The sequence below is a fragment of the Pochonia chlamydosporia genome, chromosome 2 (assembly GCF_001653235.2).
Source record: "Pochonia chlamydosporia 170 chromosome 2, whole genome shotgun sequence".
NCBI lineage: Eukaryota > Fungi > Ascomycota > Sordariomycetes > Hypocreales > Clavicipitaceae > Pochonia > Pochonia chlamydosporia.
This window is the reverse complement of record NC_035791.1, coordinates 2,103,999-2,127,117: the sequence shown is the minus strand read 5'-3', so window position 1 is coordinate 2,127,117 and position 23,119 is coordinate 2,103,999. Positions and strand designations below refer to the sequence as shown.

At 49.7% G+C, this 23,119-nt stretch overlaps 10 protein-coding genes across 10 annotated transcripts; 4 read left to right on the top strand and 6 right to left on the bottom strand.

The window, feature by feature from the left end:
- Nucleotide 1: 1 nt before the first annotated feature.
- Nucleotides 2–1,174, bottom strand: VFPPC_15560 (hypothetical protein; the record flags this gene model as incomplete). Its single annotated transcript, XM_022428969.1, has 3 exons — nucleotides 2–688; nucleotides 733–1,023; nucleotides 1,073–1,174. The coding sequence occupies 3 exons, from the start codon at nucleotides 1,172–1,174 to the stop codon at nucleotides 2–4; spliced, it is 1,080 nt and encodes a 359-aa protein (XP_022284567.1).
- Nucleotides 1,175–1,876: 702 nt separating this feature from the next.
- On the bottom strand, nucleotides 1,877–2,813 carry VFPPC_02771 (phosphoribosylformimino-5-aminoimidazole carboxamide ribotide isomerase; the record flags this gene model as incomplete). The annotated part of the gene is made up of 3 exons (XM_018282365.1): nucleotides 1,877–2,172; nucleotides 2,244–2,433; nucleotides 2,514–2,813. 3 exons carry the CDS (start codon nucleotides 2,811–2,813, stop codon nucleotides 1,877–1,879), a joined length of 786 nt encoding a protein of 261 aa, XP_018146807.1.
- Nucleotides 2,814–3,811: 998 nt separating this feature from the next.
- On the bottom strand, nucleotides 3,812–4,776 carry VFPPC_02770 (hypothetical protein; the record flags this gene model as incomplete). Its single annotated transcript, XM_022428291.1, has 2 exons — nucleotides 3,812–4,458; nucleotides 4,512–4,776. The coding sequence occupies 2 exons, from the start codon at nucleotides 4,774–4,776 to the stop codon at nucleotides 3,812–3,814; spliced, it is 912 nt and encodes a 303-aa protein (XP_022284566.1).
- Nucleotides 4,777–5,870: 1,094 nt separating this feature from the next.
- On the bottom strand, nucleotides 5,871–8,026 carry VFPPC_02769 (MFS drug transporter; the record flags this gene model as incomplete). Its single annotated transcript, XM_018282363.1, has 9 exons — nucleotides 5,871–6,189; nucleotides 6,251–6,304; nucleotides 6,353–6,418; nucleotides 6,470–6,827; nucleotides 6,880–7,079; nucleotides 7,132–7,307; nucleotides 7,362–7,611; nucleotides 7,663–7,796; nucleotides 7,865–8,026. 9 exons carry the CDS (start codon nucleotides 8,024–8,026, stop codon nucleotides 5,871–5,873), a joined length of 1,719 nt encoding a protein of 572 aa, XP_018146805.1.
- A 1,818-nt stretch (nucleotides 8,027–9,844) lies between these two features.
- On the top strand, nucleotides 9,845–11,784 carry VFPPC_15559 (cysteine synthase B; the record flags this gene model as incomplete). Its single annotated transcript, XM_018293312.1, has 7 exons — nucleotides 9,845–10,037; nucleotides 10,094–10,286; nucleotides 10,335–10,461; nucleotides 10,514–10,604; nucleotides 10,655–10,715; nucleotides 10,768–11,128; nucleotides 11,179–11,784. The coding sequence occupies 7 exons, from the start codon at nucleotides 9,845–9,847 to the stop codon at nucleotides 11,782–11,784; spliced, it is 1,632 nt and encodes a 543-aa protein (XP_018146804.1).
- Nucleotides 11,785–12,281: 497 nt separating this feature from the next.
- On the top strand, nucleotides 12,282–13,377 carry VFPPC_02766 (hypothetical protein; the record flags this gene model as incomplete). The annotated part of the gene is made up of 2 exons (XM_018282362.1): nucleotides 12,282–12,572; nucleotides 12,658–13,377. The coding sequence occupies 2 exons, from the start codon at nucleotides 12,282–12,284 to the stop codon at nucleotides 13,375–13,377; spliced, it is 1,011 nt and encodes a 336-aa protein (XP_018146803.1).
- A 438-nt stretch (nucleotides 13,378–13,815) lies between these two features.
- Nucleotides 13,816–15,517, top strand: VFPPC_13327 (thiamine biosynthetic bifunctional enzyme; the record flags this gene model as incomplete). Its single annotated transcript, XM_018291104.1, has 5 exons — nucleotides 13,816–14,092; nucleotides 14,145–14,280; nucleotides 14,334–14,649; nucleotides 14,700–14,911; nucleotides 14,959–15,517. The coding sequence occupies 5 exons, from the start codon at nucleotides 13,816–13,818 to the stop codon at nucleotides 15,515–15,517; spliced, it is 1,500 nt and encodes a 499-aa protein (XP_018146802.1).
- A 442-nt stretch (nucleotides 15,518–15,959) lies between these two features.
- VFPPC_13326 (tRNA processing endoribonuclease Trz1) lies at nucleotides 15,960–18,062 on the bottom strand (the record flags this gene model as incomplete). The annotated part of the gene is made up of 5 exons (XM_018291103.1): nucleotides 15,960–16,534; nucleotides 16,605–16,876; nucleotides 16,943–17,110; nucleotides 17,184–17,777; nucleotides 17,965–18,062. 5 exons carry the CDS (start codon nucleotides 18,060–18,062, stop codon nucleotides 15,960–15,962), a joined length of 1,707 nt encoding a protein of 568 aa, XP_018146801.1.
- Nucleotides 18,063–20,002: 1,940 nt separating this feature from the next.
- On the bottom strand, nucleotides 20,003–21,886 carry VFPPC_15558 (5-aminolevulinate synthase, mitochondrial precursor; the record flags this gene model as incomplete). The annotated part of the gene is made up of 2 exons (XM_018293311.1): nucleotides 20,003–21,486; nucleotides 21,565–21,886. The coding sequence occupies 2 exons, from the start codon at nucleotides 21,884–21,886 to the stop codon at nucleotides 20,003–20,005; spliced, it is 1,806 nt and encodes a 601-aa protein (XP_018146800.1).
- An 889-nt stretch (nucleotides 21,887–22,775) lies between these two features.
- VFPPC_15557 (hypothetical protein) lies at nucleotides 22,776–22,961 on the top strand (the record flags this gene model as incomplete). Its single annotated transcript, XM_018293310.1, has 1 exon — nucleotides 22,776–22,961. The coding sequence occupies one exon, from the start codon at nucleotides 22,776–22,778 to the stop codon at nucleotides 22,959–22,961; it is 186 nt and encodes a 61-aa protein (XP_018146799.1).
- Between the last annotated feature and the right edge of the window lie 158 nt (nucleotides 22,962–23,119).

The window sequence follows — 23,119 nt, the reverse complement described above, 5'->3', positions numbered from 1 at the left end:
GTCAAGGAGTTGAGGAATGTGTCGAGTCGCAGAATGACCACAGGGTGATGCAATGTGGATAGTTTGGAATGCTGTGGGCGACTTGGCGTCGTCGGATGTTCCAAAGCAGATCAGACGCTCTCCTTACGTCCAAGTTCTGGGGAAACGAGCATCGACGGGATGACACGAATCGAAGCAAGCAATTCGAGTCGACAAGAGAAAGGCGACGGTTTAGTAAGCCGCCAAAACTGTAGAACTCCCTCGTTGTATCATCCAAAAAATGATACTGACGATGAGATGGCGGAGTTGACGAAAGGAGAGACTGGACTTGACGCTCTCTGCGAGTGGCAGCACTTAAGGAATGCACGATGATGGACATTGTCGAGGGGCGTGGACATGATTGGCTCGAAGTGGATAAACAGTCAGTGTGGGGTTGTCCCAGCAACCGTTGGTCCTGGCGTGCACCATCGTGCACCATCTCCGCCATCGCCCGCCATGACAGCTGCTTGACCATCCATGATCCAGATCCACCCCTCGAGCTACCTCTGACCTGCAGGTCACGCACGACTTGTGCCTTGGTGTGCTGCGGCATCAGCATGCATGGGCTCCATGGCTCTTGAGCCAGTGAAGATGTCGCAAAGCCTCTCAAACAAACCAGTAACACAACGTCCACAGGGGTCTGCCACACCATGCAATTTTCGACCTTGTTCTTGTTGTGACCCCGCTCCAATTGCATCGCATCGCATCCAAGGCAAGGCACCAGACCAGACCGTCTTCGTCGTGCCTCAACGTTTTATTCGACCTCTGATACTCCATATTAGACCTCTGAACCCGCTCCGATCTCCATGGTTCGGCTCGACATGGGCAAGGACATGGACATGGAGCATTTGCCATTACTGTCTGGCACACGCGGCATAAAACATGATAATAACTAACCACCTGCCCCAGCCATCTGAAGCTTGAACCCCCCCATCCGTTCTCTCTTACTTGTCTAGTCCATGCAGTCAATGCAGGTAGTTGAGTCGCCATGGCAGCCAAGCCAGGCTTTGCCAGGGTCCGAGACACAAGATGTGCAAAACAATGGAACCACTGCTAGCATCTGATCGTTGTCTTCATTGTTTTCTTTGACTCTTGTGGCACACATTGGCTCGTATCGGACGTCTCTGATATGCAGTCGGCCTTTCCTGCGCGTCATTGCCGATAGTTGTGCATGTGGTCCGATGAAATTGATTTCCGTGATTCAAGTGAACAGCTGGGTGACCAATGATGTGTCATTGTATCAGTTTAATCCACGTTGTGCATGTTTTATTTTTCTTTTCACATATCATTCCACAAATATCATATTGCTAGTTTTGGATTCCCGTGTTTCTAGTCTGAGACCGGGAATACGTACAAGACGAAATCGAAATCCTTCACACCATTCGATGCTTGTTTTTCTCCCCACGGGCTTCCCCCCCTCCACTCTGTCCATCTATTCGAAACCTTGTAACCCTGTAACTCTGCAAAGGTGGGCAGAAATTAGATAGATTCGCACCATAACTTGGCATGTGTTTGTTTCGAGGAGCATGTTCCTTGGCCAACCGCTCCACACCAAAGAAAACAATGCGCACCAGTAATGTGTGGAGTTTTTCTCAACTATCGCTCTATCGCAAGGAACGAGGCGCAATGGAAATTCTGGCGTCGAATGGCATTGACTACGGTATTACTGCTCTCCTTGGAAGAGAATCGCCTCTAGAAGCCTCAATTGTGCGAACCACGACAAGCAATTGCGTTTGCAATGTATTCTATGCTCAGACGTCACGTCACAATTGCGGCTCTTGTTATTGTCTCCCGCCAAACTCCCAAAATGGCACAGCTGCGTCATCTTCGTAAACACATTTCGTCATAATCTCGGATTCTATTTACCTTGGTCCTGTTCCCGATTCCATGCAACACATTCTGCAAGCTTGACCCCATTTCCTCCAAAACAATCCAACGCACTCCCAATCGTCAAATCTACTCTGCCGTCGCTGAGCCTCTTCACAAGCTCCAAGTCTTCCAGATTCCTTCCTCCTCCAGCATACGTGACAGGGATAGAGCACCACTCTGCCAATCGCTCCACCAATTTGCCGTCTATGCCCTTCTGCAGGCCCTCGTTATCTGCGGCGTGAATGAGAAACTCGGAGCAATACGGCTCCAAGGCTTTGATGGAATCTGCGTGCGCTATCAGCTGGAGATATTCGGCATTGATCGATTAAATTTGGGCGCCATTGCCCAATACGCACCTTGATTGACTTCCATATCGGTAATCGTTTGCCATTTGTCCATAGCGACAAACCATGAGTCAACGCCGCGACGGCGACAGCTTAAATCAATGACCAGTTTGTCCTTGTCGCCGCCTAGGGCGTTTAACACTTCGTCCAGCCTTGACTGACTGAAACGTCCCTCTGGGAAGAGGTATGATGTGATGATGACCTACAAATTTTGTATTAGCACCTGATAAGAACCCAAGCTGCCCTATATGCAGATGCACCTGTCCGACTCTTTAAACATACCTTGGAAGCTCCGGCATCTATCCACTCCTTTGCATTCTTGTCATTGATACCACCGCCTACTTGCAAGTGACCTGGCCAAGACTGCAATGCCTGCTTAGCAGCTTCGGTGTTTCCGCCTCCTAACATGATAACATGGGCACCCTCGAGAGAGTTGTCCCGGTACAGGTCGGCAAAGTAAGACGGAGGATATTGTGACACATGGTTTGTTTGCAGTGCTGACGAAGTGCTGTCAAGAGTTCCGCCGACAATCTGCTTCACCTGGCCGGCATGCAGGTCTATACATGGTCGGAATCGCGTCATTTTTCAATTGAGCCTTGCTGATGACTCAATTGGTGTGAATTTGCAGAGATGACGGTCAGTTTGATGATCCGATGTGGACGAGATGCTGTTGAAGCTGATGGTGGGGCACGTGAAAAACTGACGCAACGGCGGAAATCTACTGGATCGGAAGTTGCGACGAGACTTTGAACCACGACAAAACCTGAAAAGCGAAGCACAGAACGGGATGTGTCGGTATATTGAGCACCAGACGAACCGCACGGAAGAACACACATGGCCCTAATTCCTTTCAATCTATGGGATACTTTACGAAGCAGTTAAAGGCGCCACACTAGGAACCCATCACATGTGCAAGTACCAGTTCGTGATGAAAGCCACCGCCTAAGCTGCCCTGCACGGGTAGGTATAGCCTCGATGGCCGTTAAAACAGAGACGTAGTCACTCCGAGCTATTTTTTGGGACGTCAGAGCCAGGAAGGCTGCAACAATGTGATCCCGACAGTTTGCCACTTGTTACTTGATGCGCAGAGACATTGAATGGAAACTGGAGATTGTGGCGGGCGACCACAGCCAACAGGGGGGATTCAGTTAAATACTGACGACAAATACGCAGTTGATGTTTTCTGCTTGACCATTAGCAGCAACAGACCATAGGCAACGGCCTCACTGCTTTGTGTCAGCTCTGTACTAGCAACCGCACATTCGTTGTCGCAGCAGCATCTCTTGCTTCAAGTACGGAATGAAGAATGCCCAGGGGCTGAATCTGGTCACTAGAGGCTCAGCCATTGGGAGATATCATGACTTCCTGTCCGGAGTTCAGAAAATGTTGATCGATTGCATCTGATGAAATCAAAACTACATGCTGAGGAGCTTAAGCTTGTGTGCGCCTCCCTCTTTCTGCGGACGGGACAATGGCCGTCTCCGTTCGTATCTTCACTGATGCAAGCATACAGCGTCGAATCCAAGCCTGTCGAGAACAGTTGCCGCTGTCACTTCCAGCGTCGATGCGCGTATACAAACTCATTCAAGAATGCGAGGTCGTGCGCTAGGAACTGCAAGCCGTCGAGTATTCTTCCACTTAAACAGCAACTCGTTCAGACTAGACGCCGCTTTTGTTCCCTCCCACAAGCAGCGAACCAAACCATGATCAGTGTCTGTTTTCACCTCACTAAACTTTGTAATCTCGCCGCCCGTTAAATTCTTCAGCAAACTGTCTCCTTGGAAGCCATCGCTTACGACTGCCCACCCCTGAATTCGGGCACTCGGCGGGTAAATACTAGGGTCACCGTCGATTATCGTCTTCGTTTGGACTAGTCCCCTTCGCTGAGCGAGATAGTACTCAACCCATTGCTCAACCACGTCGTTACTTTCGTTGAGGCCAGAAAGGACATCCTTCTGCTTGTCCTCGACGTCTCTCTGGCCTCCTTGTCCGTTCTGATTCTCATTGCCCTTCACAGAGTAGACATAAGCCTCAACGGCATTGAGAGTGCCGAGGATCGTTCCACATAGGATTATACCTGCAATGACCAATGGTGGATCTGGTTTGAGCTGCCGGCGGGTGAGAAAGTAGTAGTTACACTCTCGCAGTTTGCTAATCGAGTCAATGAGGCTGTCGTGGAGATAGTCCAGTTTCCCACCAGGGGCTAATGTAGCCTTGGTGATGCCAACTGTAGCTGTTTTAGCGGCATTGAGGTAAGGCGACGTTGGGGAGTTTTCAAACCTTCTTTAATTCTCTTTTGATCTCGATAACAATCGAGAGCAATGGCGTACACGACGCCAAAACGAAGCCTAAGAGCTTCTTCATAGAAAGCCGATATGATGTCAACCTTGATCTGTTGGAGCGCTGCAATCAACTTTTCAGTGGGGTCCTTTTTCTTGTTAAAGTACTCCAAGAAATTGGGGAGGTTGAGAACGGCGCAGCTTATAACTGCCACATCTTGCACTGCCTCCTCGACAATCTCGTAGAATGCATCAGAATCCGCCATTTTGGCAAGTGGTAGTTTGAATCAACTGTTGCACTATCCAGTATCATGATATTATGTGTGGGTGTGGACAGACGTTTATATACCCGGTTGTGTCGAGGCATTCTTAACATCACCTGTTTGATATCGAGCCGATGGCTTCACCATTTCTGTAATTCGAAAGCCGAAAGTCTATGGCCACACATCAAATTGGGACAGTTTGCATTCCATTGCACCAAGTTGGCAGAGCTTTTGCTGGTGGGATGGAAACTTCATGTTGCTGTTGGTTGCAGCGAAATGAAACATTGAAGCGCCACAACCTAAGCAGCTGACCGAATGCCATAATAACATCTTCAACCTGTCTGAAGTCTATTGAGTTGTGGCTTTTCTCATCACCACCAGCAACTAGGATGAGGCTGAGAGGTTCTAGCCAAGCTGAGCCAAGCTGAACTGGATGGGAAGACGACAATGAATAGTTCAATTGCCACGCATCGCACTATTTGCACATTTCCAGACATCTAATTGAGTGGAAACGTCAGCTAGACGATCACCACTCAATTGAGCTATGCCACTTGGTCTCATCCAGACACCACTTGTCTAACTGTGTATTTAGTATTTTAGCCTAAGCTTAAAGTTTAAATATAACGCCGTTGCGACTGCTACTAAGCCTTTGAGCGTAGTGAACTATGAATGTTATTTACGTTGGACTGTTTTTACTTTATTTTCTACTTTTACTTTATTGATTTATCTAACTGCAATTACTTACAGGTAGGACCTGATCTTATAAAGCTTATGACTAAACTAAATTTGAGTAAGAGTGATACAACCAGATGTACTTAGTAACAGAAAATCTAAAATTTAGATTCTCTCATCTTTCTTGGATGTTTCCATTTCGCAGGCACGAGCCAACATGTAAAAATTGACTATATCTATCAAAATAGCACTCATAGCACCACGGTTGAGTCCCATTTTAAGCGCCTTGACTTCTCTAAACTTCTAACCTCATACAAGCTTTTGCCTTCAGTTCCAGGATTTTGCGTATCCAAACTCAAGCTCTTCTATCTATTTCCACTTAATCACAAAACCTCGCCCCCAAACTTCTGAGGCAACCATAGCACTCAAGCTGCCTCTTTCTTCCTCTTCTTTTCATCGTAAGCTCTTTGCGCCTCCTCCTTTAGTTTCTGATCATCCGGTCTACTCAACTCCACCTGCGGCATGAGAAAGAATGCCAGAACAAATGCAAATGCCGCCAAAGATGCACCGATGATGAAAATGATACGAAACCCACGTCGATAAGCTGGTAATAATATAGCTCTGATTCGTTCTGCCTCCTCTGGTGATACTTCATTCAGATATTCTTGGGGATTGCTCAGCAGAGTTTTTGCCTCCTTTCCGTCCAAGTTGAGAGATGAAAATGCACCAGCGAGAATGTTGTTACTGAAGATGGTGTTAGCCTTCAGAATCGGATGGTAAAGCAATTTCAGAGTGTTTAACTCACATTACAGTTCCAGAGACTGCAAGGCCAAGGGTCGATCCGAGATTTCGGACGAAGCTATTGCCTTGTTAGTGGGGTTTTACTGATGGGATCTTTTACACTTACTTGCGGAACGATGTCACGATGGCCATATCGCGCCGCTCAACGCCAGCTTGCGTCGCGATCAATGCCCTGGACGAGTTAGATGCGAGGTTATCACAAGCAAGATCAATGTAATCTTACGGCTGTAGAGTGTTTCCCACACCAACACCAATCAAGATGGAATAGCCAATCTGTTTACCCAAACCCGTAGTCTCGTCCAAAGTCGACATGAGGCCAAGGCCAACAGCCCAGCAAACCCAACCAAATAAGATGCACTCTCGATACCGTCCGACCCAATGAACAATCAGCCCAGAGAGCGTACTGCTGAATGTCTGAATGATGGTGATGGGGAGCAGCAGAGCTCCGGATTTTGTAGCAGAATACCCATACACCAGCTGATAAAACGAGGGCACGTAATACACTTGCATGACAAAGTTCCATCCATTGATGGCCATCGTTAGACAAGCGCCATTAACAATCTTGGACTTGAATATGTGGACTAAAAGACGTCAATAAACTGATCGGCAGCTCATGAACCATGTCACACTTACGAGGCACAAGGGGATATCGCGGTCCCTTCCATTGCCATATAACGAAACCAATGGAGACAACCACGCCAATCACCATGGTTGCAATGACTTGCACGGAGTTCCACGCGTACTCGCGGCCACCCCAAGTCATACCCAGAATAAAGACGGTCATACCAGCAAAGGAAAGAAAGATGCCACCGAAATCGACGGCCTTTAGTTTCCTACCCATTGTTATGTTAGGTCCAAGACCGTTATGGTATACCAAAGACTTACAGTTTCCAATCGCCCTCCACTTTCTTCAAAGGCATGAAAAAGACGACACAGCCAGTCGTTAAAGCAGTCAGCGGCAAATTAAGACGGAAAATCCATCGCCATGATTCAGATGACTTGGAGGAGAGAGCACCGCCAATGACTGGACCGATGCCATTTGCGATAGCCACCACAGCACCCTACAAAACCATTTCATCAGTCCAGAACAAAGTAGGTGTATGTGAGAAGCTTACCAAAATCCCCTGATACTTTCCTCTTTCTCGCAAAGGCACAACATCGCTGACAATGAGCTGTGCCACAGTCATCAAACCTCCACCTCCAATGCCGGTAAATGCTCGAAAGATGGTCAATTGGAGCACAGACTGCGAAAGCGAAGATGCCAAAGATCCAACGAAGAATATCGCAAGCCCTGAAAGCAAAACAACTTTGCGGGACCAAATATCCGAGAGTCGACCGTACAGCAATTGTCCCACCGTAGACGTTCTGACCGAGTGATTAGCTGATTGCCCTTACTGGAAGTGTGGAAACAATTACATGAAGTAGCCGCTGGCAATCCATGACACTTGATCTGTTGAGCCCAATGCTCTGCCGATAATGTACAAACTCGTCGCGAGGGTAGTTTGGTCAATCAACGCCAGGAGATCGACGCTGGCGCAGGCGAGAAAGATCTATCCATCGCAGTTAGAATATTCCAAACAAAGCATTGTCGTCAAGCAGAATATGGTATCTGTTTTACCGTAATGATTGTCCTCTTGGGGACGTAATTTGTCTGCTCATTGAACTGGTGGGCTTTGCTGGCGTCTGTCTCGCTGTCGGACGTTGCAGAGACGGCGGAGGATGAATTTGCTGGAGGATTTACGACGGCGAGCTCCTGAGCCTTGCCCGACTCTTTGCCCATTTTCGCCAAATTTTACAGGAACTTGAAGCCTTTGGTCGGTCATCTGCTAACTCCTCGATTAAAGTACGAGACGACAATCTTTGGAGATGAGACTGGACTTGTGGGAGCGAAACGACAATAAGCGTCAAGAGAAACAACCGGCCACTCGACCAAAGTTTACAACCATGCGAGAATTCTTAACGATCCCGGCGAATAAACGACCGAGACTGAATGTTTTCGAACCCGTGTGACCGAAAGTCTAAGACAAGGAATCGGACTTCAGTACCCTGGTCATAACCCTCGTCAAGAAAAACGCAGATTTGAGGTCCATTGAGCAGATATACGCATAAACTACCCCATCTGTATAGCATTCAAGTACGGAATAATACGGCCTTGGCCCACAGCAATGAAAGTCCGGTCGATCATCCAGCTACATGTGTACCCTTGGCCTCTTCATTCAACTAATTAAGCTGGCAAGGGAGAAACTAACCATCCATGGACATGTAAATGTGGCCAAAACAAGCTTAACAAGCTGCCGTGCCAAGGAATCCAGACTAGCGGGGACCAAGAGATGGGGTCTCAGGGCAAAAGCTTACTTGTAATAGTACATGGAAAGCCAAGTGGATATTCAAGTTCTTTGATTCCAATTTTTACGGGTCTGTATATACGTTGTCGTAGAGGCCCATGGTTGCACAGGATTTGCCCAATCAACCTATTACTCATGGCAATCTAGATGACGGCATATGTAAGGACGATGATATGTGCCGAACCTTGAGAGACTTTGAGCGCATTTGAGAACCCAGCTTTCCTATTCTAGAAGGATGTGCTCGACCACCCCTGGTACTAAAATAAATGAGTTAGCCCGGAAGTGGGAAGAGATCGTCCTTGGTTGTGGGAGGTAACATTCAACAACGTCTCCACCAAGGGCCACGATCTCGCGATGGTGTAAGTGTTTTGCAGCAGTTGAAACTATCAGGGTGTGCTGTTGGCTACGAAACGCACGAAAGATTCTGACGACGGAGAGTGCCCCTTGGCCACGATGCAACCTTGTTTAACGCTTGTGTCGACCGTCCGGCTCGCCTTTGTCCTGGCTTCGTGGGTGATACCTTGATGGACAGACATGGGTACAGCTCTTTTATTTATTTATTTTGTCAATTTCCGACGTTGTGATTGGGACAACAAGGTACCGTGACGCACAGAAATAAGACCATCATGGTTAGTATTTGAGTTATCCATTACATACAGGACTCCTCATCAGCATGGAAATTGAAACATCCTTGCCCTATAGGAACACGTCACTCTAAGGAATTTCCAATTAACACTGTATAGTGCGAGCACTCCTAGTATTCTCGGCAGATGAGACGGGCAGACTGAAATCCAGTGACATCCTTTGTAGACAATATCCCGGCGATCGTGGCAGCACAGAGTCCCGATTTGTGGGCATAACCTTGTTGACTGGCATGTTGGTCTGGGACACAAGTGGCAATGACTGGATCTGCAAGAACGCAACAAAGCGCACTATGCTGCAGGAATTAATGGGATGTTCTGCTTTCCAATGTGGACTGTACCATGGCTAATGCGGACTTTGCGTTGTTTTTAGCTAGTTTTGCACCTTCTCTTCTGATACAGGGTCAGGGGAGTGAGAGTGGCCATAGGAGCCTAACTTCCGGTAGGATAAGTACTTGGTATCTCTTCCGTGTATTACTTTTATTTTAAGCTTGGACTTGGCAAGTTTGTCTCTGATACCCCGATAGCCCGAGCTATACAGTTAAGGCATAGAACAACCTGACCACAGACACGGGGAAGCACAACAAGCAAGACAACCTTGACACAACAACCATGGGGAATGACAACTTTCTAAACGTATACAAGGGCCCGGACTCGGTTCGACAGTATTTCGACCCAGAGTCATCACCGCCGATACCCCTGGTTGAGATACCAGATTGTCTTAACCCATACCGTCAGGATGGCATCCGCATCTATGCAAAGATGATGTCTATGCATCCTGCAAACAATGTCAAATCCATGCCCGGTATGCAAATCCCAAGCCTTTGGATGTGAGCCGAGTCTAATATTTTTGTGTTCCAGCGTTGAACCTTCTTCAAAATAGTGTCGTGCCAGAAAAGACCAAGACGATTGTTGAGTATAGCTCTGGCTCAACGGTGCTCTCTATGTCTTTGATAGCTCGAGCATTTTACGGTTTGCCAGATGTTCGAGCTTTCCTAAGTAACAAGACTAGTCTTGCCAAGATTCGTCTGATGCAGCTGTTTGGCATTAACATGTGAGTCGGTGTTTCTCCCATCGTGGCATCATGTACTTACATCTATAGCACGTTATTTGGCGGTCCCTCACAACCTGAGCCGCTTGATGAGCGTGGTGGCATTCGAGCTGCCCAGAGACTAGCCCAAGAGTCTGACTCGGCGACTATTAACCCTAATCAATATGAGAATGATAATGTGCGTAGAAGGGTTTTCAAGAGTTATCCAGATGCTAACAGTGGCTGTATAGAATTGGAAGTCCCATGTTAAATGGACCGGGCCTCAAATATTGAGGCAGTTGCCAGAAATTAACATCATATGTGCAGGCATGGGTACCTCAGGTAAGTCTTGCTGAGTTCACACCCTAATCGCTTTACTAAATCTCGCTCAGGTACCATGACGGGTCTGGGCACATACTTTAAAGAAGCAAAACCTAGCGTTTTCAGACTCGGGTGAGTACAGGTTACATGTAGAGGGATTATCTTGATAAGCTAACAAGCGTAGTGTCTGTACCGCCGCTGGCGACCGCGTCCCAGGACCTCGATCATATGCTCTTCTTGCGCCAGTGGAATTCCCCTGGAAAGCAGCTGTTGACCATATCGAAGAGGTCGGATCACACGACTCATATTCTATCTCACTCGACTTAATTAGAGAGGGACTCGTTTGTGGGCCATCATCTGGTTTCAACCTAAAGGGTCTATTCCAATTCATTGAGAAACGAAAGGCAGAAGGGAACCTCTCTCAACTCGCTGGCTCGGATGACGAGATTCACTGCGCCTTTTTGTGCTGCGACCTGCCCTACCAATACGTCAATGAGTACTTTGACAAGCTGGGAGAGTCATTCTTCCCATCCATAAAGAACGAGGTAAGTCGGGCCGAGGCAACTACACCGGGTAAGCATACTAACTGGCTTAGGAACTCCTCGGTGTGGATGTCTACCGATACGACGAAGCATGGGAACGAGACGCTGCCGATGCGCTCAGTGCCTTCTTTGGTGTCAGCAAAGCCGTGAGCGGTGACATTCTCCTGTCAACCAGCACCGCTCGGCCCAAGTCCGAAACTGCCATTATCGACCTGCGGCAGGCTGAGGACTTTGAAGAATTCCATGTCCCTGGATCGACCAATATACCGTTTGTACAGGCCGACCAACCGAGTCCTTTCTCTGATCCTGCCGTTCTGAAAGCGCTGTGGACGAGACTTGAAGAGACGTTCAAAGTCCCCAACCAAGATATCCAGTCTCTCATTCGTGGCAAGCGTACATTGATCTTGTGCTATGACGGTGATAGCTCTCGTGTGGCGAACAGCGTTCTTAGAGCAAAGGGTTATGAAACGGATAGTGTCAGGGGAGGATTCAAGGTTCTTCACCAAATGAGGGACGAGACGAAGCGCTCGCTTGCCAGTGCGACTCAACAGAAGGATCAGCTGTGGTTGAGGTTGAGTACGGAGGTGGAGGGTATTAAGCCAACACAGTCAAGTCAAATTGCAGTATCTGTTCAGCCGTTGGGATCTGCTTCTGGTTAAGCTGCTCAAGGTTGTCGATATGTAAGACGAATGCTTCGCAAGAGATAGTTGAAGCTGGGTAAGGTATTTACTGGATAAGAGTTAGAAGGTTGACAGGGATAACGTGTTTTGGACAAATATAGATGTGTCTCGGTAGTTACTTTGCCTGACTGAACATACCGGATGTAGTGTTTCTGGCTATTCAGTATTGACCTTGCTTAGTCTGAAGGTGAAGGGCAGCGTTCCCATATGATGCAGTGCTCGGAAGGTGGTTTTCACAACTGTTGGTTGTAGTTGTGAATGCTTGGCGGTTGAAAGGTGATATAAACCTAACTCGACTCACTACCCCGCCAGCATCTCGACTTTGACCTTGCATCATTCTAACTAGGATGACAGTTCCTTTGGCGAGTAGTTGGACCAACCATCATAAATCATATATGTAAATACGCAGGCGAATATCAGCGACAAAAGGTAGATCATACGACAAGCAGTCACTACAGATCACCCAGGATGCCACCATGTCTGCGGACACGAGACGAAATGCAACTCGGGGACCGCTTGCGTGCATAGAAACGAACCTAACCGGCCAACATCTTGATATCTTTGTGCAAGCCAGCCTGAATATTTTAGACACTTCGATAGCCAGAGAAACTTATTCGCAAATAATCGACGGCTTGCCCTTGGCGAGTGTCGCCGGGGATTCGGCTAGTAGCCGCCTCCCCAATGACCACCCGCTGTACGAAGAACACGTCCAACTCTGCCCTGGAGTAAAAGAGAACGTGCAGGAGATGAGTTGTAATTTCTATCCAGCATCCTTGAACTTGGATGTCGAGGTAAGCCCCTCACTTGGTATTAGAAAGTAAAATACCGATAAACTAACGAAGGGGGTTGCAGTTAATCAGCGAGTACCGTGCAGCTTCTCCCGGATCAAGGGCTTTCAAGACACGCCTCATAGAGATGGCTGCAGAAGCAATCCATGAGCTTGCAGTGCTACTATTCAACGCTGGGACAAGCCTTCACGCTGACGGCAGGATAGCATCATGGGTACCACCTAAAGACCATGTCTTCTGGGAGATAAACCCTGAAGGTGCCTGGCCCACGGTATTCTACCACCACTGGTATGCCAACCACGAGGAATACCCAAATGGTGTTGCCGACATGGTAGGTTACTGGGCAGAAGCCCGCATATTTGGAGGCGTTGTTCTTTTTGACCGCCGAAACCCAGACGAGGACCTGGCAGCAGACCCAAATGCCATTTGGTTTCACTCCGATAGAGCAGAAGTGACCTACAGAATATACCAGCTTCTCGAAGAGCAAAAGGGAAAGCTTTTGGAATTTCTAACATCTGACACACCTGATCTGACAATACTGCCTATTCTCGGTAATGAGCATAATCTTAATCGGGAAGATCCCGAAGAACCGGTTGGACGGACAGGAATCTATCGCCACCTCACGGACCGCAAACCGCTTGACAGAGATGAGTTTGATGGTAGATTACGAGATGTTTGGACGAGGTTCGAGTATCCTACCCAGGCTGATTTCATGCGTGCTCAGGAAAGAGCGTATGATAGACAGGAGCAGATATATAAAAATTACGGGGCAGAAAACACCTAGCGTGGCTATGCCATGTCTCTATCTAATTCAATACTGTCAAAAGCAGGCCTGAAGTTTCCATGTCATGATTTCACCGTGTGATTTTGTGCCAGAGATTCGTGGAGTAGCTATTTGACCTAAGGGTATATTAGTATGCACTCATGCGTAGTACACATGTCATACATCAACACCAGCTCAATGACAAATAACCAAAGCCTAATTTAAAGAATAAAATAACACTCATCATACTCTTATCCAATAAACACAATACACCAAACAAATCAAATCGCCTCCAACAACAACATCTCAACCGTCCTACCCTCCACCCACAGCCAGCCGAACCGGCCCATAATTCCCCATCAGCCAAAACCACGCATTCAACAGTCAACACCATCAATGACCTCACCCACCATCACTCGTAAATAACCTCCCATCTCTTGCCTAGCTGTGCAACCCAAAATGGCAGTAGATTACTCAGTCTACCTAGTCACGGACTCGACGCCCGCCATCCTCGGAGACAAAGACCTCATCTCCGTCGTCGAGTCCGCCCTCCGCGGCGGCACAACCCTCGTGCAGTACCGCGACAAAACCAGCACCAACGAAGTCGTCCTCGCCACAGCCAAGAAACTACACCATCTCACAAAGAGCTTTGGCGTCCCTCTCCTAATCAATGATAGAGTGGACATTGCCGTTCAAATCGGCTGCGAGGGCGTGCACATCGGCCAAGATGACATGGGTGGGTGAGCTTCATCCCATACAACATATCTACCAGCACTAACACGCACAAGAATTCGAAAAGGCAAGGAACCTCCTCGGTCCAGACAAAATCATCGGCGTGACAGCCAGCTCCAAAGAAGAAGCCCTCAAGGCAAGTGCCGCAGGCGCAAATTATCTCGGCCTCGGCACCGTCTTCTCAACAGCTACGTACGCTCATCCCCCTACATCTCCCCATCCACAGCTAACGAGCCTCGTGCTAGTAAAAAGGACACGAAATCCATCATCGGGCCCTCTGGCGTCTCTGAGATCCTCTCCGCCCTCCACCAAGCAGGCCACTCCATCCCCACAGTCTGCATAGGCGGCATCAACGCCTCCAACACGACTGACGTGCTCGCCCAGTCGGCCTCGTCGCACAAGTCCCTCGATGGCGTGGCCGTCGTGAGTGCTATCATTGCGGCGGACGATCCTGCTGCCGTGTCGAGAGATTTGCTGGGCAAGGTGATCAGGGCGAAGATTCCGGATGTTGTTGGCACGGTGGGCAGGAAGACGCCCTTGTCGCATAACATGACGAATTTGGTAACATTTCCTTTCACTTTGATGCTTGTGAGAAATACTAACATTGGTAGGTTGTGCAAAATTTTGCGGCGAATGTAGCTCTCTGCGTGGGCGCCAGCCCCATCATGTCCAACTATGCTGAAGAAGCGGCCGACTTGGCTAAACTGGGTGGTGCGCTCGTTCTAAACATGGGGACAGTAACTCCCGAAGGGTTAAAGAACTACGTCCAAGCTCTGAAAGCATACAACGATGCGAATAGACCCGTTGTCCTCGATCCAGTTGGGTACGAATCCCCTTCTTCCCATTATAAACCATAGCTAACAACCACAGTGCTGGAGCAACATCTGTCCGCCGACAAGCCGTCAAAACACTCCTCACATCCGGCAAATTCACCATCATAAAAGGCAACCAATCCGAGATCCAGACCGTCCACGGCGCAACCGTAACCCAACGCGGCGTCGACTCCTCATCCTCACTCACAATCCCCCAGCGCGCACAACTCGTCCGCTCGCTAGCCCGTCAACGACAATGCGTAGTCTTGCTCACCGGCGCCACGGACCTCATCAGCGATGGCAGACGCACCATCCGTATCGACAACGGCCACGAGTATCTCGGCATGATTACCGGCACGGGGTGTACGCTTGGTACGACGGTGAGCGCAATGGCAGCGGCGTATGAGGAGGATTATCTGCTGGCGGCGGTGGCGGGGACGGTTATGTTTGGTGTGGCGGCGGAGAAGGCTGCTCGGAGGGAGGACGTCAGGGGGCCGGGATCGTTTGTGCCTGCGTTTTTGGATGAGTTGTTTGGGATAAAAAGGGCGACGGGGGATGGGGATTCGACGTGGCTGGAGTTGGCGAGGGTTGCGGCTGTTGATGTTGTAGACGAGTGATGGGGGTATTGGCTGAGGCTCGTGATATAAAAGGTGGTTTGTACGGAGTACGTTTTTTGGGAAATGGGGTGATCTAGACAACTCACAATATGGAAATGTTGTGGTAGTTTGATCCAATCTTATTAGCCACAGTAAAGTACATAACTTCATGTCCGCAAAAGTGACAGTCCAAATTCGTTCGTACAAAGCCCGCTATTCAAATACCACCCAAGTCGTAAACCACATAAAACCAATAGGATATCATTATACGCTATGCATAGCCAGTCCCGTTAATGCCTCAATTCCATTCCAATTCCATTTCAATAACTCCCAGCCATTGTCGCCTCTTTCCTAGCTCGTAATATTCGTCATGGCCGTGTGGCAAAGTCCCTGTTTTTACTCCATGGCGACAGTGGTGTTTGTACAACAAAGTCCACGTGGACTCTGGTCGACGCAGCCTCGCTCATGAAGCCAGGTCAATGAGTCCCTGGCTTTCGTCGATCCCCCAAGGCGCGTCATTCATAATCTCGCGCCAGGCAACGGTGCTCATGTCATCGACCATCTGCAGAGGTGACCCGCCGCTTACGTGCATGCTCACGAGCTCTTGCGCCGTTCTCATCAATCGTACAAGGCGTTCCAGGGGATCTTCGATACCGCATCGGTCTGGAGAGAGGAGACCGCTTCGTCGCTTGGCGATGACCTCCATCAGATGGTCGATTTGCTTTCCAAAAATGGCCACCATGTCCAGCTCCTTGGTGATGCTTGCCACGTCCCAGCCAGGCAGTTGCAAGGTCAGAAGCTTGATACCGGTGATGAGAGTATACGCCAAATCAGACGCAATGATGCACAGGAAGCGCGGCTTCTCAACTTCGGGCTCAGCAAAACGGACTTCGAAAAAGTCGCTGAGGGACTTGACGCAGGACCAGAGGAGCTGGAGGCGATCGGAAACTTGCATGTTATCAGGGCTGCAGCGCTGGTCGGAAATGGCGATGTCTTTCAGGAGGATTTCGGCAACAGAAATGTGGCAGAGAAGTGTAGCTAAACCGGGAGGTTAGTGATACTGAAACGGCAACCGACTGGATAGGACTGATATATTCTCAAGACTTACGGTTCTGTGCGAGCCTCGGGGAAAGCGAAGCTTTGAAAGTATCCAACTGGTCTTGAAATGACTGCACCACCATGACAAGCGGCAAAGACATGGGTGCCATGCCATCAGCAGACATGGTGACTGAAATAGTCTGCGCGAGCTGTTGAATCTTGACCAGCTTAACGAGATATTCGTCAGAAGGGTATTCCATGGTGCCTTCGATAACCTTGCAGCAATGGTCGAGTTGTGTGGTGCTCATGAACACGTCGGTTTTCTTGTTCGTAGTGAAGACACTGCTCACGCAAACAATCAGTATGGGGGAGCATTACATTATGCGTTGGCCATGATGAGAGACTTACATAGTATTGAGGTAGTAAGTGCCAGCATATGCTCGAAGGTGATCCAAAGGACCATACTTGGCATCCTCCCCTTGCGAGCCATAGGACATGGCGCTCAAGTTGACACACATGGATCTCGCCAGAAATAGCAAATTCGTAACCTGGGAGCTCTTCAAAGCAAAGTACCACCTAAAGCAAAAGAAGCCATGCATATTAGCCACAGCCACAAGAAACGAACGCGCCGCAAATGCAGCAAACTTACCATCCAATCAATAGCTCCACTGCCTGCAACATATCCAGGCTCCTCGTTCCATCCACAATAGAAGCCTTGCCAATATCCGCCAAAAGTTCCTCCCCGAGCTTCACCTGTCTGGTCGAATCGAAGATGCAAGCGCTCACCATGACAGCCTTCCACAAGAACGGTCGCTGCAGGCGGAGATCCGCAGACGACAGCTCTCGAGGGATGAGAACGAAAGGGAAATAATCGGCAAACATCTCACGATACACCATGAGGAGCATCTCACTCTCCGTAGGCAGTGGCCAAGGCGAATCAAACTCCTTCATGACTTCGGGGCTCCATGCCGAGGCCTCGTGGCCATCGTCTCCGGTAGGGCTAGGGGACGGGAACAGGTGCTCAAAGGAGTACATGTCAGGCTTCTCGGGAACCTTGGTCGCATGCTGAGGTGGCGACGCGGCCGAGACGCTGCGAGCAGAGCTTGGTTGAGCGCCCTCAAACTGAGAAGACAACTCATTGAGCCTCTTCTCGAGCTCAGCGACTCTCGACCGCTTGGGTCGCTTCTTGACCCGCGGCGGGGCAGGCGGACGGGAAAAGCAATCCTTTTTGAGCCGATGGCATCTGTTGTGGTGAAGAGGACTAAGTCAGACAAATGGGGTTCCAAACTGTACGAACGGAGGCTCGGGTTGATAGATGGTTTGATATCAGGGCAAAACAGGAAGGAAGCTAGAGAGCTAGAGGAACAGCTTCTCGACTCCAACCTGGTTCTCCCAAATGCACACAAATATAGATAAGGCGATTTGCTTACCTCTCGCATTTCTCCCCACCATCGGATCTGGGGATGCATCTAGCCTTGGCTTTGGCACAGGTAGTGCAGGCCTTGGGGCCTTTTTGCGTTGCTTGCATGGCGATCGTTCTTATTGGGTGAGGGTTGGTGATGTGAAGGACGGGAGAAGAGGTTGAGGCTGAGACTTTTGGTCTGGACGCGGGACACTGATGTCTGAATGTGTAAGTCGGTAAACCAGTTTGTGTGGTTGTCACCGGTGCATCATGTCCTTGAACATCAACTCTCAAAAGATGGATCTCAAGTCTATGGGGAGAGGGAGGGAAGGAATGGAGAGGATGTCAAAGGGGTCAAGTAAATAAAACTCCAGACGAGGTCCCCCGCATGACAGACTAGACATGACATGACATCGAAGAAGCACATGCGACTCAATAATTTCAGTTGACGTCGAGGACCACCAGGCTGCCCCATGCCAACCCATGCCATGCCATGCCATCCTGGGTCAGGTCAGATCAGGACAAGAGTTGATGAAACGGGTCCATGGTCCACGTACGCGCCATTGGACTTGTGCTTGTGTTTCTGCATCCAAAATCGACATCTGCTCAGGTCCGGAGGCCCAACTTTGAACGGCAGTCAATGCGACTGGCTGAAGCGACACAGGAGGAGCGGGGGCGGAGCGTCAAAATTGCGCCGCTGCTCCGGTCCGCGGGGAGCGGCGACCAGAACGCCAGTGACGAGCCAAAGAGGTCAACTGGTTCCACGGCCCAAAACGTCAATCGTCTTTGTTGGTTCAAGTTGAGCAACGGAACTATCCACACATCCACCCACCGACCATTCTTCTTCAACGTAATTCCCAGAGACCATTGCACAGTTGTGGCCCAGATGTGGTCCCCGATTTGACTATTGCACTGTCGCTCACTGGCCCATTTCGGACTCTCTGGCCTTCTGCCGCCCCGAAATGCCACCCTTCTTCGCATCCATTTCCTTTCTACGGAGTTCTCCATACTCCACGGCAACTCCAGTTCGATGGCTGGGCCCATGGCTTGGGCTTGGATGCTTGGTTCGCCCTAGCTGAGACATCTTGATCGTCTCATCTCCTTCGATAGTCAACATAGTGTCTGTGGCTGGAATCCGGATTGAGTCTCCATCTTGCTGCCTTTGGTCTTTTGAGCGAACGACTTTGCTACCCTAGAGGCGGGCCGTCGTACACTTGACTCAATCTTTCTTCTACCCAATTCCGTCAGGCCGGTTATTAAAACACAGGCTGCGTATATCATGATGCTTTTGCTAGCTGCAACTGCAGATGATGTCCGGGATGTGCCAGTGGTCAGTGGCAGCTATAAGCAGCAACACCCAGCCTCGAGACGCAATCCAACTTTGCAATTCCCGATGCCGATGCCACTCACCCCAACTTACCACCTGGACTTGGATGTCTATCTCCAGCCAGCCTTTTAATTACGACATCAACGAACCAGCAACCCACCTAATCCCCTCCCCCCAACACCAGCTTCACATGTCATGCACTAGTAATCAAGTCTAACATGAAAATCATCTCACAGATCTAGCCTAGTAGTCCCCCCATCTCTTCCCCATATTACAGTCCCAGTAGCGCTAGTTCCCCAGGACGCTTGACTTAGTTGCTTGGGAAAGGGTTTCGGGGTTAGGTCTTGGTCTTGGGGTCATGGGATTCAACGCAGGCCCACACATGGAGTCCATGTCACAGATTTTGCAAAAAAAGCTTGATGTCTCGTCAGATGAGATGCCTGCATACAAATAGCATGCAGGCCACGATTCAATTGGTTTGCCTAACCTGTGATTGCTCCATGGAGCACATCTACAGGGGTCACAAAAAAGGTAACTGATTCAAAAAAGTTTTGTTGGGAGAGAATGGAAGAGTAGCATGTGAAAATGCGCAACCTCGCGACAACCAGCTCGTGGCGAATCCCGATGCCAAATAACAAGTCTGTCTTTGTTGTCGCAAGCCAAATCTGAAACTGGGACCACGTACGTATTACGATTGATTCATCATTGTATACGTAACAATTGGTCCGCCGTCTCAGATTCAGTGAGCTGCAACGCCGGTGGTGCGCGTTGCATTGCTCATCTCGCGCTCGAGCAGAGCCTCGGTGAACCCAGAGGCATTTGCCCGTCCCGTAGCCATCATCTCCTTCGCTGCCTGCTCAATTCCCAGTTGCTTGTCGTTCCACAGAGGTTCCTCGACTTTACCCTGCTCGCCAACTCCAATGAAACCTCCCTCTGCGGCCCATTCAGACGTGCGCTTGATTCCAAGGCGGGACCAGATCTGGTCAACGGCTTCGACAAGCTCGTCCCGGTACTCCTTAGTATGACCAGGCGTGGGCGTGATGCGGAGTCGTTCCTGTCCAACGGGCACAGTCGGATAGTTGATTGACTGTACATAGATTTGGTAATCCTGCAGAAGCATATCAGATGCTGCCTTGGCCATCTCGGCATTACCCACCAAGATGGGGATAATGTGAGACGGGTTTGGAATGACTGGGATGTCCCGATTGTTGAGCTCTTCCTTGACAGCACGCGTGTGCAGCTGCTGCAGCTTACGATCACCAGCATACTCCATCTGATACTCAATGGATGTCTTCGCGCCAGCCATGGTGGCAGGTGGCAGTGACGTGGTGAAGATGAAGCCTGGAGCGAGCGATCGAATCATGTCAACCAGCTTGGAGCTTCCGGCAATGTAACCCCCCACACAGCCGTAAGCCTTGCCCAGAGTACCTGTAATGATATCAATGCGATCCATTATGGTACCTCGAGGCATACCCTTTTGATGTGCTTCCCAATCAAGATGCTCGGCCACACCAGCGCCATGTGGCCCGTACATACCGACGGCGTGTACTTCATCCAAAAATGTAATGGCGCCGTACTTGTCAGCCAAGTCACAAATCTCCTCAATCGGTCCAATTGAACCACACATGCTGTACAAAGACTCAAACGCAATGATTTTTGGCACGTGAAGAGGCAGGGATGCAAGCTTAGCCTCCAGATCTGCCACATCATTGTGCTTGAATACAATCTTCTTGGTGCCTGAATGGCGGATGCCCTGAATCATGGACGCGTGGTTCAGACTGTCGGACAAGATGACACAGTCGGGCATCTTGCTGCCGAGAGTCGCAAGCGTTGCGTCGTTGGCCACGTAGCAAGAGCTGAAGACCAAGGCCGCGTCTTTGGCGTGAAGTTTCGCAAGGGTGCCCTCAAGTTCAACGGCATGCCGGTTGTGTCCAGAAATATTGCGAGTACCACCAGCACCAGCACCGTACTCATCTAAAGTCTCCTTCATCTTGCTGAGAACTCGCTGGTTTCGGCCCATGCCAAGATAGTCGTTGGCACACCAAACCGTGACTCGGTCCTCCTTATTGGCCATGTGGGCGCGTGGGAATTCTTTGGCAAGACGATTGATGTTGTTGAAGTACCTATAAGACTTGTCCTTGTGCTTCTTATCAAGCTCGGAGGTGTAGAAGCCTTCATAGTTGAACTTGCCAACCGATCCGGCATGACCATGAGTAAGGCGTCCTGCAAAGTTATATCGGTCAGCAACTGGGCAGATGAGGACATCACAAATTCCAAGATCAACTAGGCTTCAATACATACCATTGTCACGGCCCTCGAGGATCGGGGTGTCGACGGCTCGAGCCTCCTGAGTGCGGCTGGTATGGATGCGAGCCTTGCTAGCCTTGGTATGGCCAGAAACGGCACGAAGTCCAGCAGCAGCGAATCCATTCCTGGCCGACTGAACAGCCATAGCCTGGCCCATAACAGGGCAACGGTGAGCAAAGACCTGAAGCTTGGACATGGTGCCGCCGCATGGCGATGGCTTGGGGCGAGCCGTGGTTGACAGGGCTCGGAGAGTGGCGGGCGAGGCCGTCTTGAGGAACGGGCACATGGCCTTGGATTGACGAAGAACGCTATCCATGGCGTTGGTAATCAAAATCCGATTTCAATGATGACTTTGGGCCCTTCGTCAGGTAAGGTAGCAGCGGATGCAATTATATCTTTTTGGAAGTTGTTTGCTTCGTCAATGGATTTCGCAGTTTGTCTCAGATGAGTGGCGGGGGTCCAACCAATACGGGCTGGCCGGGTGTATTGTATTGTCAGATGAGGCGTGCGATGCGGTGCGATGCAACGACTGATAAAGCGGGATTGACTGCTTCGAGGACGTCTACGCTCAATCGCAGGGTTCTGCAAAACAGCGTGGATGTCCAATTCTCAGAAGTCAGGATCGTGAGGGTTTTTGCAAGACTGAGTTCTCGGAGGTTTGTCGGTAAGTCCAGAGGACGGAGTCAAGTCTGGTCTGGTCGGTCGTTTCGTTACAGGGCGCGTGCGTGCGGACGCCTCCGTCTCTGGTTTTTCCACAGTCGGTAGCGTCTCCGTCCGTCGGGGACCCACTTTTTCGCCATTCTGAGTCGTTGGACTGGCGCAATTTTCGCTTGCACCGGTCATCCCTCCCTTGCCAAGGGTTCCGGAACGCCCAAGACGCCCCAAAATGTCGGGATACTGTCAAATACCTCGGTTCCCATTGGCCACAACTGATGTTGCCAGTCAGCAAGTCACTGCATTGTGCTTTTTTACCATGCTGTTGAGATGAGACCAGGCCAGACCCCATCCGAACTGCAAAGGTCTTGAGGTCAAGTCAGCGAACCAGAGCCACTTGGCTCCTCCACCGACAGCATATGCCGCCCATGTTGTGCTTCCCCGCGGCTTTTGACAGCACCATCCGAATGCCGGCACATGGCGCATCCGAGACTAGTTTGATCCATCACCAACACAAAATTATTACTACCCAATGAGTCATTGATGTATGTATGTTCTTGGTTTTCGTCATTTATAGTTCTTGTGCACAGTATCGCACTGCATACAATACTCTCTGCATGTATTGCATGTACTGTAATCCTCTCGGCACTCTTGGCGTGCAAACTGCACGTACCAATAACATTCCGCCACCCCAGCCCAGGAGGGCTGCCTTAATCTGTCACCACTTCAATTCATGATTCTGTTCATACAGATAACAGAATGTCCATGCTATGCCTTACTTAATTACAGGGGTATCAAAACACAAAGCAAATTGCCATATGCCGCCTCCAAAAGACACCCATCCTCGCTATTTCCGTCATCCCTCCAGTAGTACAACATTCAATAATCTCGCTCC